Source organism: Nicotiana tabacum, chromosome 20 (genome assembly GCF_000715075.1).
Source record: "Nicotiana tabacum cultivar K326 chromosome 20, ASM71507v2, whole genome shotgun sequence".
Classification (NCBI taxonomy): Eukaryota; Viridiplantae; Streptophyta; class Magnoliopsida; order Solanales; family Solanaceae; genus Nicotiana; species Nicotiana tabacum.
The window spans coordinates 13,481,791-13,499,692 of NC_134099.1; the positions used below are offsets into that span (position 1 = coordinate 13,481,791).

At 38.6% G+C, this 17,902-nt stretch overlaps 1 protein-coding gene across 1 annotated transcript; it reads right to left on the reverse strand.

Moving 5' to 3' along the window:
• Positions 1-626: 626 nt before the first annotated feature.
• On the reverse strand, positions 627-1,307 carry LOC142174250 (uncharacterized). The gene has a single exon (XM_075240042.1). It carries the CDS (start codon positions 1,305-1,307, stop codon positions 627-629), a length of 681 nt encoding a protein of 226 aa, XP_075096143.1.
• Between the last annotated feature and the right edge of the window lie 16,595 nt (positions 1,308-17,902).

Sequence of the window (17,902 nt, forward strand, 5' to 3'; positions counted from 1 at the left end):
CGCAGGGATTCAAATTTCTTAATAATATAATCGGACAATTTTTCTTTAGACACAATCTATAAGGAGGTAAACTGGGAGGATTTAAAGCGTGCAAAAACTCTTCATATTCACTTTGATCTTTTGGATCAATAGTTTCATCGGTAGCTAAATAGACTTTTTCATCAGCTGGAAGTTGAGCAATTAGCATATCATTTATTTCATCAACGAAGCCATTCTTTGTAGGTAGAATTACGCGAGAAGTAATAAAATAAATATTTGAATGAGTTAAATATAAATCAGGATAAGTAACTTTAAATAGATAATTCAAGGAATCTTTTTCAGTGGTGAAAGGTATGATCAGAGGACGGGGAATTTCTACTTTGTTCTTATCATTTTTTTTTCTTTTCCATTACCAATTCTCAACAAATATTCCTAAAAAGCTGGGTCTGTTTTTGCACGCATATTTTCGGACAGTTGTAATTTTTCAAGTTGATGCCAAATTTCAGAACATAGTAAGCTTTCACTAACAAAATCTTCCCTTTGTCCACCACGGACAACGGGAAGAATTTGTCTAAAATTGCCATTGAATACAACAACCTTTCCGCCGAACAACATAGTTGTTTTCATTAAATCTCTAAGGAGCAAATCTAGTGCTTCAACCATTTCTTTTTCGCCATTGAAATTTCGTCCCATACTATTAGTTTTGCATCTCGAATAAATGATGCCAGTGAACTTTGTTTGCTAATATTGCAACTAAAATTTCCATCAACATCAATAGGTATTTTAAATAGGGAATGAGCAGTTTGGCCTCTAGGAAGAAGTGAAGCATCAACACCTGAACTCGCAGTCGCTAATGCTGTAAATCCTCTGTGTCTCACTGTAGCTAATAAGGCACGATATAAAAAGCTTTTTTCAGTTCCACCCGGACCATCAATGAAGAATGCTCCGAGTTTATTTGAGAATATTCTATCAAGGATTACGTTGTAAGCTCTTCTTTGTTCAATGTTTAGTTTATATGGCAATAGTAAATCCTGTTCATTAACGATAATATTCCTTTCAAAATGTACATCTTTAGCTTCTTTGGCTGTTGCAAATGGTTGAATTTTGCCCTGAGTTAGGTCAAATTCGTTGATATCACGACCCATTGAATGACGAATATCATTAATATGATTTAGTACTTTGTGACGAATTTCTCTTGTATGCATGTTTGGGTATTTTTTGAAATCTTCAGACATCGGGCTTTCAAATTTTTCCCACAGCTCTCTTGGATTAGCAGGATTGCAATAAACTAATAGTATAGCAAATAAGTTTCTCAAACTGTGTGGCATTTGCTAACTTACTGCTTTTGACATGCATTCTATTAAATTATTATCGCAAAGTAATAATCCACTTTTTTCCGCAGTGTAACACCTCGAAAAAAAATTCGGCTTAGGTGTGAATCAGTTAAAGGAGTAATAAGGATATATTTTGAACATGTGAAGTCCCATCGGGATGATTATTGGTGAAAATAGTTGTTTCAAAATCAAGATGGAAAGTGAAGTGCATAAGATTTGACAAAATCGACTAAGTTGTAGAAGGCTCATATTCCAGCAGGTTGTAATGAACATGTGTAAGAAATTTGGGAATACTCAAAGCAAGAAAGTTGTAGACCTTTGAAATAGCTTTCCAACGATATATTATGGAGCCCAAACGGAGCTTTGTACAAAAGGTTATGCCCGTTTTACAGAGAGGTGTGCATCCATCGCGGTCCTGCCGCGTTTTACCACGGCCGCGGTGGCGAGGCAGTGTCTCAGCAATTTACCGCGGTCGGGACTGCGGTCACGCCAACCGGGACATGGTGGACGACTTGGGAGGTCATTTCTTAGCCTTATTTTGTCCCCTACAGCCCTAAAACATAAAAACTTGCTCTACAAAGAAAAACTCTCAAAATCCTAACTCCTCAAGGGTCCCTCCACCATCCAAGGTAAGTTCTAATGGTGATTCTAAGTTAATTTTAATTTCCCAACATGTTATTAACATGGGTAAATCCTCCATATTATTAGATATTCGATTTGGGACACCATTGTTGAGAGAAGAAACCCTAGAACTCGAATTCAAGAAGATTGAACGTCGAAAGGGTAATATATTCACCTCTAATTGATTCTATCATTGAATTAATGATAATAGACTCTATTTCATGAGATATGAGTTGATGGGTTTGATAGAAAATTATGAACAGTGATAGGTTTGGGATGTTGATTGGATATTATTGGTTATGGGTGTTGAATACCTTATGGGTGATAAAGAACAATGTTGATTATAACCATTTGAGACTTTAGAATTTATCTAGGAGTAAAATAATGGGTTATTGGGTGTAGAGACACCATTAATAAGGGCTATGAAGATTTATGCCACCGAGTATTTGATAAAATGCCTAAGTGACCGAAACATGACTATTGTTACTAATTTGAAATCCCTTTGAATTGTGTTGATATAGATTAAAGTTGAAAGGGTTGGCGAATGTTGTATTATGCTCAAGAGCAGGAAGTTAAGGTATGTGAGGCTAACTCTCTATGTTTGGAAATTTTAATGATTTTCCCTACACTATGTTTCTTTTACGACGTATCAATTGCCTCAGAAATATAGTTAAGCCTAGTTCCTTGAATAGTCGTAGTACTTCTATTCTCTAGCTTTATAACTCGTTCATGACTTTCATTCTGAACGTTGTGAGCTCAGTTCGTATTCAATATAGACTGGGGCTTGATGCCCCTAAGTCTCACTATAGCTTACTCAGCATGTCATAAACAGTTGAAGTTTCAGTGTTCACAACCAATTCAAGAATACATGTCTCATTCTAGTCCTATTCAGTATTCCAGTATTATGTAACTCAGTATGATTCAGTATTCTAGTATAATGTAACTCGGCGAAATTCAGTAATTCACTATTATGTATTGCAGTATGATTCTCAATTCCTAATTTTAAATTCCTGAATGTTAAACACCTGTATTTGGGCCTGAGGCCGCAGTTAATGCTTTATGCATCTTTGGGCCTTAGGCCGCAGTTAATGCTTTATGCATCTTTGGGCCTGAGGCCGTAGTTTATGCTTTATGTATTTTGGACCTGAGGTCGCAGTTATGTATACGTATACTTGGGACCGAGGCTGCAGTTGTGCACATATATTTATTAGGCCTGAGGCCGCAATTTATTTATTCAGATAAACAGGTTGTTCATCATTCAGAAGAGAGAGTATTCATATCCTTACTTCCTTTGTTCATTTCAGTTATCAGTTATCATTTCAGTTACCAGTTATCAATTATCAGTTATCATTTTAGTAATCAATTATCAGTTATCGGTTTAGTTATCATTTCATTTATCAGTTATCAGTTATCAGCTATCAGTTATCATTTCAATTTCTATTTCAATAGTTATCATTTCAGTATCAATTATCAATTCTCAGTTATTAGCTTAGTTTCAGTTTCAGCATTTATAATCCTTTCTTTCAGTTGTCTTACATACCAGTGCAATTTAAATGTACTGTCGTCCCTTTTGCTCGGGGCCTGCATCTCACGATGTAGGTAATGATTTACAGGTTGACGATTCTGAGCGCTAGGATTCTCGTACCAGCTATTTGGTGATCCCTAGTCCTTTTGGGGCATTATCATTACTACAGTCTTCAATATTCACATACAGTCAGTGTTTTCAGTACTCGAATAGAGGCTTTATAGACTAGAGTAATAGGTAGACAAAGTTACGGGCTTTTCATATTAAGCTATGTTGGCTACAAATATGTTTTAGAATTTTATTAGTATTTCCGCACTTTGATTTATATCATCCAGACTTTCAGTATATCAGCATGTGTTAGTTTATCTTCCGCATTTAGTATGTTATGATACCACATGTTGATTCAGCCAGCCAGTTGGTTCGCTCGGTCATATGTAGTCAGGCACCGAGTGTTGTGTTACGTCCAGGCCCAGGTTCGGGGCGTGACAAAGCTTAGTATCAAAGCACTAGGTTCAAGAGTCCTAGGGAGTATATGAAGACGTGTCTAGTGGAGTTTCATTTATATGTATGTGCCGGCCACTCATATAAACGGTTAACTACCAAGACATCTAGGATTGTCTCATTTCTTTCTACTATAGATCGTGTCATGAATCTTAGAGCAATAGGTAACCTTTTCTTCCTATCGAATTCCAAACGTATTGGATGCCCAAGCGATGCGCAGGAAAAACCTAAAGTCCTAGAGAGGATAATTGCCCATTGAGGTGTAATTATGGAGTACAGGTTGGTAAATACGAGACTTTAGAGGATGTAAAAAGTGGGATGCAATGGATAGTGTTACAGATTAGAGCATAACATTATCAGAAAGTACAAAAGCAGTTATCATGTCTTATGGTTATCAGTTTACCTCAATTACCAGTTATACAGTTTTTTAGTTAGCAAGTTTATGGTTATTCAGTACGCTAGTATTCAGTTATATGTTTACCAGATATCCAATTTTCAGTGTATCAAAATTCTGGTGACGGGTGAGTAATACAGTGATGCCTATGGGTTCTCAAAGAAAATGTAAGTAAGAGTGGTTATAGCTAAATCTTCGCATATTTTAGGTCCGGATTAAGACCCAAGAATCATTGGATGGTGCAGTAAGTGATTTATCAGATGATGGTATACTCTGAAGGATAAGTTTGTGTATGGTAATCGTATGTGTTTTACCTCAGAGAACTATTTCTTTTAATTTTGGAAATGGAGCCACAAGTTGGATGATGATAGTTGAGATGTCAGACCCTAGCATTGGTCATTATTGTTTTGGACAGAAAAGAGCCTAAGGGCAAAATACCTAGGAGTCAGAAACAAGTTTGTCACGACCCAAACTGGAGGGCCATGACTAGCACCCGACCATACTTGCCGAGCACGAACGTACATTTTATCTAACCTTTTTTTATTATCTTTTAGGGTTGACAAGATCAATATAAATGGTAGACATGGATCATGGACAACCAACAAAAAAATATGATGGCATGAACATACATAACATGGGATGACTAGACAATCAAGAAACTACATATAAGGTACGAGCTACCACGCTACCATGAAAGACTATACAACAAAAACTAGCCGACAAGGCATACCAAATTATACATTAGTCGACACTTATCTATGAGCCTCTAAATGAACATAAGTGCTGCAACATAGTCGGAACAGGGCCCCGACATACTCATAATGTCTATAACAAAATGCATACCAAGACCACGGCAAGTCCGGAGAAAGGATATCACCAATCACTGCTGAACTGGACAACATACTATGGTGGGGGAGCTGCACCTGCCTATCTATCAGGGCCTGCAGCATGACATGCAGATCTACAAACAAAAGGATGTCAGTACGAATAAAGTACTGAGTATGTAAGGAAGGAAACCATAAATACGAACAGTAATGTAAGTAGGGATAGAGAATATAAAACTTGGAACATCTGAGTACCTGTGAGGGCTTTTGACATGAAATGCATGATACATATGTATGTATACATAAACCTTTAAAACATATGCCTCTATGGGCATCATCATCATCATATCGTACCCAGCCATAATAGGCTTGGTAAAAAACGTACCTAGCCATCATAAGGCTCGGTAGAATCGTACCCGGCCACGTGGAGCTCGGTAAAATCCAACTGATCAGTGGTTGCACAATAGGTGTCGTACCCGGCCAACTATAGCACGACTCGATAGAGTAAAATATAAACATATATATAATGCATGCTCGACTCATGGAATCACATTCTAAACCTTGCGGAGTGACGTAAGGTCGGTAATCTCTATACACGTTATTAGGACTAACTCTTCACTATGAACCTTATATGAATCAGGAAGTACCAACAACATTGATAACATATGAATAAGAGAAGCAACATTAACATCAATCGTTCCATAAGAGGGAAAGCAATGTAAGTACTGCTAACTTCTAAGAGTAGAGTATCTTTGGAAGCTCGTTCCTTACATTATGTACAATCGGAGTCGTGCAAAAGAAGGAAAGGGATAGCCTCACATACCTTGTATATACTTCCCAATCGCAACCTATGCAATTATCACAACTCCTTAGTCTACAATAAGAGAAACGATATTATCGTTATCATTTCAGCGTCATAACTATTATGTATCGACCACAACCTATTTTACGCTGAATCGGACAGCACCTCCCCTATATATATGAGTTCACACCATTCAAAACAATCACCAAACAACATCAATAATAAACATATTGAGCCTCCCAAAACAGTCCACGCACAACCTAATTACATCATACATACGACGGCTACCGTAGTCGTGTCAAACGGCCCAGAAATGTTACGAATAACTATCAGCCAACAACCCTACATATATATGGTGTTTCTCCACACACTTCCACCTCAAAAACTCCACAAAATAGTAGTAAAACACGCAGCCCAAAAGCAACACAAAATAGTCCACAAAACAGTCCGCTACAAGTGAATAACTCGAACTCACGGCTTCCAATCACCGTCCCATGAGTTCTTAAATGTATAGAATGAATTACCATGAATTCCAATCACCGTCTCTATATTCTGAAGCAATCCACCGGGTTTCTAATGTTCTATCTTTACTTGTTGACAATTGGGACACTGGGCTACAAATTCTGCAATAGACTTCTTCATGTTATCCCACCAATACTGCTCCTTGACATCATGATACATCTTTGTCGAGCTGGGATGGATGGAATATCGGGATTGATGAATCTCATTCATAATCTTCTCTCGCAACCCTGCCACATTAGGCACACATAATCGGCCCTGGTATCTCAGTACCCCATCTCTTCCGATCTCAAAAGCCATACTTTTACACTGCTGAATGCTCTCTCTTAATCGTACTAAGATAGGATCTTTATATTGTCGTGCTTTTATCTTGGCTACCAAAGATGATTCTGATGTATTCTGTACAGTAACACCTCCGTCATCAGAGTCTAACAATCTGATTCTCATATTGGCTAGCTGATGAAGCTCTTAAGTCAAACCCCATCTACTCGCCTCAATATGTAATAAGCTTCCCATTGATTTACGGCTGAGAGCGTCTGCCACAACATTGGCTTTACCGGGATTATACAATATCTCGACGTCGTAGTCTTTCAGTAATTCAAGCCACTTACGCTGCCTCAAATTCAACTCTTTTTTCTTGAAGATGTATTGTAAACTCTTGTGATCTGTGTAGATGTCAACATGGACGCCGTCTAAGTAGTGCAGCCATATCTTCAAAGCATATATTACTGCAGCCAATTCCAAATCATGGGTTGGATAATTCTTTTCATGCTTCTTCAATTGTCTTGATGCATAAGCAATCACCTTCCCACGCTGGATCAATACGCACCCCAAACCTATACCTGAGGCATCACAATATACCACATAACCTTTTGTTCCTTCAGGAAGAGTGAGCACTGGTGCGGATGTCAATCGATTCTTCAGCTCCTGAAAACTACGTTCACAAGTGTCAGACCACTGGACTTGGTAGCTTTCTGTGTTAACTTAGTCAATGGTGATGATATAGAGGAAAACCCTTCTACAAACCGCCTATAATATCATGCTAGCCCTAGGAAGCTGCGAACATCCGATGGTATTGTAGGTCTCGGCCAATTCTTTACTGCATCAATCTTCTGAGTGTCGACACTAATACCCTCGTCAGATATCACATGGCCAAGGAACGCTACTGAGTTCAGCCAAAATTCAAATTTAGAGAGCTTAGCATATAACTTACGATCCTGAAGCCTCTGTAATACTATCCGCAAGTGGCATGCATGTTCCGCCTCCGAACGAGAGTATACTAGAATGTCATCAATGAATACAATCACGAACATATCAAGATAGGGCCTAAATACAATATTCATGAGATCCATAAAAGCTTATGGGGCATTTGTTAGCCCGAACGACATCACCAAGAACTCAAAGTGCTCGTATCTTGTCCGGAAGGCCGTTTTTGGAATATCCTTCTCCTTAACCCTCACCTGATGATACCCTGAACGTAAATCAATCTTGGAGAAATACTTGGCACCCTGGAGTTGGTCAAACAGGTCATCAATTCTTAGAAGTGGATACTTGTTCTTTATAGTAAACTTATTCAATTGTCGATAGTCGATACACATCCGTAATGACCCGTCTTTCTTCTGCATGAATAGGACTGGTGCACCCCATGGTGAAGTGCTAGGACTAATGAAGCCCTTATCTAGCAAGTCCTTCAACTGCACCTTCAACTCTCGCAACTCTGCCAGGGCCATTTTGTATGGAGGGATAGAGATCGGTTGAGTGTCAGGTAACACATCAATGCTAAAATCAATCTCCTTTTCAGGAGGAAGGCCTGGAAGATAATATGGGAAAACATCTGGGAATTCGTTGACCATGGGGATTGATTGTAAAGTAGGTGGTTTCGCCTCCGCATCCCTAACGCGAACAAAATGATAAATGTAACCTTTTGAGATCATTTTCCTTGCCTTAAGATAGGAAATAAACCTACCTTTCGGTGTAGCAATGTTCCCTTTCCATTCAATGATGGGTTCACTAGGAAATTAAAACCTAACCATCTTCGTATGACAGTCAACATTTGCATAGCATGAGGCCAACCAGTCCATTCCCATTATCACATCAAAATCAACCATTTCTAACTCAAATAAATTTGCCGAGGTTTGACGACTACAAATCATCACAGTGCAACCTCTATATACCCTTCTAGCAATCACAGAATCTCCTATCAGAGTAGATACCGCAAGGGGTTTACTTATCAACTCAGGTTCAATGCCAAACTTATTAGCCACAAAGGGTGTAATATATGATAATGTAGATATCGGATCAATCAGCGGATATACATCATAAGAAAACACAAATAATATACCTGTAACAACATCTGGAGATGACTTGAGATCCTGTCGACCTACTAGAGCATAGGTTCGATTTTGACCACCACTCGAACTCGGCACTGCACTCTACCTCTACCACGACCTATCGACTGTTGAAAACCCTGTACTGGAGGTTGAACTGATGAGGAAGAAGCAGACACAGATCCAGCCGGCTGAGCCATACCATCACCTCCCCTGTTAGGACAATCCCGCATCATATGGCCAGGCTGTCCGCAAGAATAACATGCATCAGAACCTCGACGGCACAGTCCAAAGTGGGCCTTGCCGCACTAATCACAACATGGTGTTGTAGGTCTCGTCTGACTAGTATCCATGTGATGTTGCGAGCTTGATGCCTGCGAACTCTGACATGGACCAGAATAGGTAAATCGATCATATTGAGGCCTCTGAAACTATGGAGGAGCACTAGCTATAGGTGGCACCGAAGTCCTCGAAGACTAGGGCCTGACGCTGCCTCTGAAGTCATTACAATACCTTACAAATCTCGCCCTCTTATGCTGGCCCCTATCTTGCTCCCTATCTGCCCTTTGTTGGCGCTTACGATCCTCTAGGGTCTGGGCATAAGCCTGAATATAGGAAATATCCATGTCATCCACTAAGGAGGCTGTCGTGCACTCATTTATCAAATGTGGTCCCAATCCGTTCAGGAACAAATGCACCATATCACTCATCTCGGCCACCATATGGGGAGCATACCTTGCTAAAGAATCAAACTGCATATTGTACTCTCACACAGTCATATTACCTTGTCTAAGGTTCAAGAACTTTTTAGCTCTAGCTCGTCGTATCTCAACTGTCAAGTAGTGACGAAGAAAGGTCTCAGAAAATTCCTTCCACACAGTTGGAGGAGCATTCGGACCCTTGGATCTTTCCCAACTATCATACCAGAGAACCTCTAAATCCCGTAGCCGATAAAAAGCCAACTCTACTACCTCTGTATCACTAACATGCGTAACCCGCAGTGTACGATGAACCTGGTCAATAAAAGTCTGCGGGTCCTCCTTGGGGTCTGATCCGGTGAACACTGGAGGGTATAAATTAATAAAATCATGAACTCTCGTACTAATTGGTTTATCAGTAGTACCTGTATTCTACCTCTGAGCCTGAGCAGCTACCAAGCTAGTCAATAACTACAAAGCACTCCACATATCCTGGTCTGTAGTGCCAGACATAGGAACTGGAGGTGTTGGGTGCCTCCTAATATCCTCTGGAGGAGACGGAGTAGATGAGGTATGAGACGACATCTCACTCTGAGACTCACTTTGGCCTGCCCTGGCTTGGGGAACCTGACTAGTACGCTCTCCCGCAGTAGTATCAAGCCGTCTACTAATTGTTTGCTTCCTAGTCGAAGGCATCGCTGAAAGAAAACAAGGTGAATATTAGAGACGAACACTTACGACTCAACTCTACGCACGATCTAGATTCAGGAAGAAGGTAACAACCCTAGATGTCATGTAGCCTCCTGATTATAAATGTGGCGCGCTACACATCCATAATCAAGACTCTACTAGACACGGCTCATAGACAATCCCTAGGATAGACTTGCTCTGATACCAAGTTTGTCACGACCCAAACTGGAGGGCCATGACTAGCACCCGACCATACTTGCCGAGCACCAACGTACATTTTATCTAACCTTTTTTTATTATCTTTTAGGGTTGACGAGATCAATATAAATGGTAGACATGGATCATGGACAACCAACAATAAAATATGATGGCATGAACATACATAATATGGGATGACCAGACAATCAAGAAACTACATATAAGGTACGAGCTACCACGCTACCATGAAAGACTATACAACAAAAACCAGCCGACAAGGCATACCAAATTATACATGAGTCAACACCTGTCTATGAGCCTCTAAATGAACATAAGTGCTGCAACATAGTCGGAACAGGGCCCGAACATACCCATAGTGTCTATAACAAAATGCATACCAAGACCACGGAAAGTCCGGAGAAAGGATCTCGCCAATCACTGTTGAACTGGACAACCTACTGTGGTGGGGGAGCTGCACCTGCCTATCTATCAGGGCATGTAGCACGACATGCAGCATCCACAAATAAAAGGATGTCAGTACGAATAAAGTACTGAGTATGTAAGGCAGGAAACCATAAATACGAACAGTAATGTAAGCAGGGATAGAGAATATACAACCTGGAACATCTGAGTACATGTGAGGGCTTTTGACATGAAATGCATATTACATATGTATGTACACATAAACTTTTAAAACATATGCCTCTGTGGGCATCATCATCATCATATCGTACCCAGCCGTAATAGGCTCGGTAAAAAACATACCCGGCCATCATAAAGCTCGGTAGAATCGTACCCGGCCACGTGGAGCTTGGTAAAATCCAACTGATCAGTGGTTGCACAATAGGTGTCGTACCCGGCCGACTATAGCGCGGCTCGGTAGAGTAAAATAGATACATATATATAATGCATGCTCGACTCATGGAATCACATTCTAAACCTTTCGGAGTGACGTAAGGTCGGTATCCTCTGTACACGTTATTAGGACTAACTCTTCACTATGAACCTTATAAGAATCAGGAAGTACCAACAATATTGATGACATAAGAATAAGAGAAGCAACATTAACGTCAATCGTTCCATAAGAGGGAAAGCAATGTAAGTACTGCTAAATTCTAAGAGTAGAGTATCTTTGGAAGCTCGTTCCTTACATTATGTACAATCGGAGTCGTGCAAAAGAAGGAAAGGGATAGCCTCACATACCTTGTATATACTGCCCAATCGCAACCTATGCAATTGTCACAAACTCCTTAGTCTACAATAAGAGAAACGATACTATCATTATCATTTAAGCGTCACAACAATTATGTATCGACCACAACTTATTTTACGCTGAAACGGACAGCACCTCCCCTATATATATGAGTTAACACCATTCAAAACAATCACCAACCAGCCCAAACAACATCAATAATAAAACATATTGAGCCTCCCAAAATAGTCCACGCACAACCTAATTACATCATACATACGACGGCCACCGTAGTCGTGTCAAATGACCCGGAAATGTTACGAATAACTATCAGCCCACAACCCTACATATATATGGTGTTTATCCACACCCTTCCACCTCCTAAACTCCACAAAACAGTAGTAAAACATGCAACCCAACAGCAACACAAAACAGTCCACAAAACAGTCCGCTACAAGTGAATAACTTAAACTCACGGCTTCCGATCACCGTCCCGTGCGTTCTTACATGTATAGAACGAATTACCATGAATTCACAGCAGAGAAAAATGTATGAAAGATGGCAGTAACTTACCTTACTTGTTGGATAACTCAGCCCTTCCCTTGGTTCTTCAAACTCTAGGTTTTACCTTCAAATAGAACTTGAAAGAGAGGGAAAATCGATTAGGGTTTGTGTGGGATTTTTGGGGAGGAGTTGCAGGGGTTAACTTTGGTTTAGAGGGTCTGAAATATGGATGAAATAACTGAGTTCATAACCCCTTAAAAGTCCTCTCTTGGCTGACTTGGGTCTTTTAATTTTGTCCTATCATTTTGGCAAGTAGGTGATGCACCTACTTGTCATCTACCAATCTGCGCAGGCTTGCAAAAATATAAATATCTCTATACTCCGAGATCGTATTGACAAACGATTTAATGCGTTGGAAACTAGACTCGTAGATATTTAATTTCGTGGGTAGATCACCCCGTAATTCCTTGTAAATTAGGAGAAAAACTTAGAAACATTTGACCTAATGTTTAAGTAAAATTATGAACCTAAGTTGCGACAACGTTTGTCGACTTTTGTTTTATAACTCGTTTGACTTCAAGACTTATGATACGGATATTATATGATTCAAATACCTTAATACATGACCTCTTGAGTGTATTAAGAACCTCTAGGTTTGTTGACATGTGATTTTTGTCCCTCCCCAAATCTTTCACCTTTTTAGCACGTAAATATTTAATTTAGCCTCAATGTAGCTATTTCAGCTTATTTTGACTCTTTTTACTTTATTTTCGTCACAAAAAATGAAAATTACAAAAAAAAGATATATAAATTTTAGTTTATTTATTTCTCATAAATTTTGAAAAATATACAAAAATAGTACTTTATTTTTATTTTTATATAAATTTAAAAATACAAAAAATATATATATATTTTCGTTTTAATTGTCAGTTTATTTTAATAATTATTCTGCTTACGTAGGATTAATTAAATAAGGTCGTATTTTTATTCTCGGTTGCGAGGAAAGAATAATATTTGGGTTCAAACGACTCATTTTAGGCCTAATTTTCGGACCTAGCCCAAAATATTTTCAGCCGAGACGCACATGACAACACATAACTCACACATGCTAGCACATGAACACAACACATAACTCACACATGCTAGCACATGAACACAACACACAACTCACACATGCTAGCACATGAACACAACACACAACTCACACATGCTAGCACATGCACACAACACACAACACACAACACACACATGGTCTTCAATATTCTCCATTAAAACCCAAACAAAAACACACACGGGAGAAGACCTTAGACACCAGCCCCCTCTCCTCTCTTCATCTTCTTCAAACCACCCAACCACTACCCATTTTTCTGGCAAAAGAACACCCCCTCCAAAAAATGCGGACAGGGCATACCTTCGATATACACTCAATATACCGCGGATATACACGGGCAGAACACCCCCTCCCTAACGTATCTCCTTCTTTCTTTCTTCTCAAACCAGAAAACAACTAACTTTTCACCATCAAAACCAGCCTTGAAGCTCCAGTATTTCAGCCATCAAAATCAGTTCAAAACACATCAAAACAAGCTTGAAAATAGCTCCGTTTCTTCAGTCAAAACGACCTCTAAAATAGCAGCAAAAACCTGTTGCAAACAGCCATAAAATCCACCCCTAACACCACCAAAAATGAGCCAAAAGATCTGCTGAAATCGGCTAAAAGAAATCGGAACAGATGCGTTTGGATTTTCGTCGCTGGTCAAAGTCACTAGTCCAGGTTTCCGTTTGAGTCTCCTTCTAGTCCGTATGGTTTTGCTTGGCTTTATTTCGTTTTGGAGTAACGATTGTTGAGCTGTATCCATTTCATGAAGAAGGTTGTCTTCTCAGTCTATTGATAGAATATTCATATCAAAGGTTCATTTCCTCTAATTTCTTGTTTGCATTAGATGAATGTTTCAGTTTTGATTTAGATCTGTCTAAATGTTTTACTATTGTTTCTTTTGTTTCTGTTTTGATTTATGTGTATTTGATTAGAATTATTTTCTCAAGTCACTAAATGAAAGCTAGATTCGTTTGAATTGGTAGATGTTATTAATTAAGTTTCGTTGATTAGGTCCAATTAATAAATCATTGTGATTACGGGTACGGTTCCCGTGACGTAGTTGTGATGCTTAATTTCTAAATTTCGGGGGTGCATCTCATGTAACCCGATTATAATGGCTCTAGATAATCTTAGTGAATAAATTAGGATTATTTTTTTATAGAGACAAAACAAAAAAAATAAAAATCATAGTTGCTTTTAGGCTTGCCCTTTTAAAAATAAAATGAGTCGAGCCTCGCCCAATAAAATGCACAAACTGCGGGGCCCTCATAAATGTATATACTAAAAATACTCAGAATTTGGGATGAGCTGTTCAGCGAATTTCGCAGCCTTCCTCAAAGATAATAACGCGTTAGACTCTTTAGGCGCGATTTTAATTAAATTACATTCTTAAATTCGGGTGCGCATTTATGTGACCCAAATCCAAATCTCAATGGAGTCAGAATGTATTAACAACCACGGGTGCATTGATTGCGACGTGGTTCGAGATGCATTTTCACGACGTTTCAATTCTATTAAAAAATAATAATAAAAGCGGTTTAAACTTAATAAAAGCACACAAGTTATAACATGTATTAAAATCAAATATTTAGCCATTATAACAATTTAAGCGACCGTGCTAGAACCACGGGATCCGTGGGTGCCTAACACCTTCCCTCGGGTCAACAGAATTCCTTACTTAGAATTTCTGGTTCGCAGACTTCATTTGGAAAGTCGAAAATTTCCTCGATTTGGGATTCAAGATAAACCGGTGACTTGGGACACCAAAAGCCAAACCTTTCCCAAGTGGCGACTCTGAATTAAATAAATAATCTCATTTCGAATATTGTCACTTAAATTGGAAAAACTCCCTCGCGCATTTAATCCTTCGGGGCGGGCGCGCAAAAAGGAGGTGTGACAGCTCTGGCGACTCTGCTGGGGATTAGCTCCCAGAACGTTAGTTCAGGGTTCAGAATTCGAGCTTAGAATAATTGTTATATTTGGCTTTATTATCTGATCTTTATATCATGTTTTGGCATAACGTGCTAAATGTTTTTTTTACCGCTTTGATGTTATCTGAACTGTATAAAAACTGTGCCGAAACCTTTCTCTTCTTACCTCCGGGGAGAAGCTCGCTGGTCGAGACTCCCTATTCTGTTAGTGTCAATACCTGAAATAAGAAAGAGTTCGGACAAGTTACAAAGCCGGACGATCTCGCAGGTCCCCGGTACGTAGCCCCCTCCTCGACTCGAGTTGTCCGCTCGGGTACATAGTCTAGAACATATACCCAGGTTATAAACCTAGTATAACAAAACCTCATGCCGGATCCCTAGTAGGAACGCTTATTTGCATCATGTTGCATTTGACTTAGGGGACTCAACACAGGGGTTGGGTCCGTCTAGGACTAGCAACCTGAAATGAAAAGACCATCCTGTTGCATCCTATTTGTTTCCGTGCATTTATTTGTCTCGGACATGCATGCTGCCTGACTTTGGAGTATTTGAAAAATATAAACAAAAAAAATAAAAAAAATAACAGTGTATAGGGCTAATTTTCTACTTTGAAAAATAGCAATGCCCAATTACTGTCAAAACTCTGCCGAAATTTTGCGATAATAAAAAGGGAAAATGTTTTGTTTTCAATAATTTGCTTTACTAAGAAAAAGAAAAAACAAAAAGATAGAAAAATAGTCTTTTATTTTTGGAAAGTTGTTTGTTGAAAAGGAAAGAATTTTGTTCTAAAATAATTCGGTTAATTTAACCGAACTACGCGGGTCTGATTCTCACCGGATGTGAGATACGTAGGCAAACCTCATCGGTTTCGACCCCAATTTTCAAAAAATATCCAAAAATATTTTCCTTTAGTTCCTTCTTTATAAATATTTCCTTAGAAAATGCAAAAAAGAAATAAAAAATAATATAGAAGTTTTCTTTAAGCTCAAATAAAAAAAAATAGTTTCCTTCTTTCTGAAGTCTTTCATACGAAAAATGAAATAAGAATTAAAAATCAGCAACAAAAATCCAAAAATACTCTTTTCTTTTTTAGTCTCTCTTTTGTAAAATGTCCATAAAAAATATCTGAAAAATTGAATTCCAAAATATTAGGACTTTTCTTTAGAAGTGCTTTTGTAAATAAATAAAACTCAGAATTCCACATCATTTTCTTAAAAGTCCCTCTTTCAAAATTTAAGAGGCAACATCATAAATAAAAAATATACATTCTTTCTTCCGTATAAAAGGTAAAACAAACAAAAAAAAATCAACCAAACACATTTTCTTTTTTGTTTAAAAAATAAAAAATAAAAACATTTCCAAAGTTCAAGTCAAAAGCAAATAAATTTTTTAGAAGTCTTTCTTTAAAAAATAAAACAAAAATCAAAATAAACAAAATTTCTTTCTTCTTTTAAAGCATTTCTTTCAAAAAATTCCAAAAAAAGGGGTTAGTCTAGTTACTCCATTTTCGATGCCCGAACTACGCGGGTTTGATTCTCACCGGATGTGAGATACGTAGGCAACCCTCATCGGGTCCAACCCCAGCTTTTGCTAAAATAGCCAAAATCAATAAATAAATAAAAACGTGTCAAATTTTAAATTTTGCCATAAATAAGTTGGGTGGTGTCCAACCTTCCCTTTTGCTAAAAATAGCCAAAAATATATGTCAAATTTTAAATTCTGTCATAAATAAGTCAGGTGATGTTGTTTTGTCATAAATAGCCGAATGTTCCCGAAAGGGACGCCGGAAGGCTGACTTTGCATAAACAGCCACCTTTGGGTCATTTTTTAAGGTTTGGTCCAGTTGACCCACACAGCCTTAAAATCTTCGTCACCGAGGCGTTGAAAGGCCGTGTTGGCAATATTGAGTTTTCTAATTTGAAAAACGATAAAAAGAGTCATAAATAAGTCAGGTGATGTTGTTTTGTCATAAATAGCCGAATGTTCCCGAAAGGGACGCCGGAAGGCTGACTTTGCATAAACAGCCACCTTTGGATCATTTTTTAAGGTTTGGTCCAGTTGACCCACACAGCCTTAAAATCTTCGTCACCGAGGCGTTGAAAGGCCGTGTTGGCAATATTGAATTTTCTAATTTGAAAAACGATAAAAAGAGTCATAAATAAGTCAGGTGATGTTGTTTTGTCATAAATAGCCGAATGTTCCCGAAAGGGACGCCGGAAGGTTGACTTTGCATAAATAGCCACCTTTGGGTCTTGTTTAGTATTTTTGTCCAGTAGACCCACACACCCTTAAAAACCTTCGCCCCGAGGCGCTGAAGGGCCGTGTTTGCAACACCAGGTTTTTATTGTAATTTGAAAAAAAAACAACAAAAAAAAACAAAGAGTCAGCGGTCGGGTGAATACCGTTTGAATTTTGTCATAATAAGTCGATCCAGCTTCGGTCGCGTCTTAAACCGTTCTTGCCGAAGTATCCTTAGAGTATCTTTCAGTTGTCGAAAGGTTATTTTCGTAAAAGAACGGACAAGTTTGTAAAATAATCCTCCCCGGCCTCAAAATTCATGTGAAATTTGGAAGGGGCCACGTTTGCAAAAAATAACCGTTCGGTTGCATTTTGTGAGTATTGAAACCCAATTTTTTATTATGAAGAAAAAAAATGTTTCATTACTTTTACCTTTCATTTGGCCCAAACTACGCAAGATCTGATTCATGCGGGGTCATGATACGTAGGCAATCTCCATCGGATTCGATCATAGCTATAAAATAAA

Bases quoted from the DNA above. Each gene is read 5' to 3' on its own strand.
- LOC142174250 (XM_075240042.1), bottom strand. From the start codon at position 1,307: ATGCCACACAGTTTGAGAAACTTATTTGCTATACTATTAGTTTATTGC.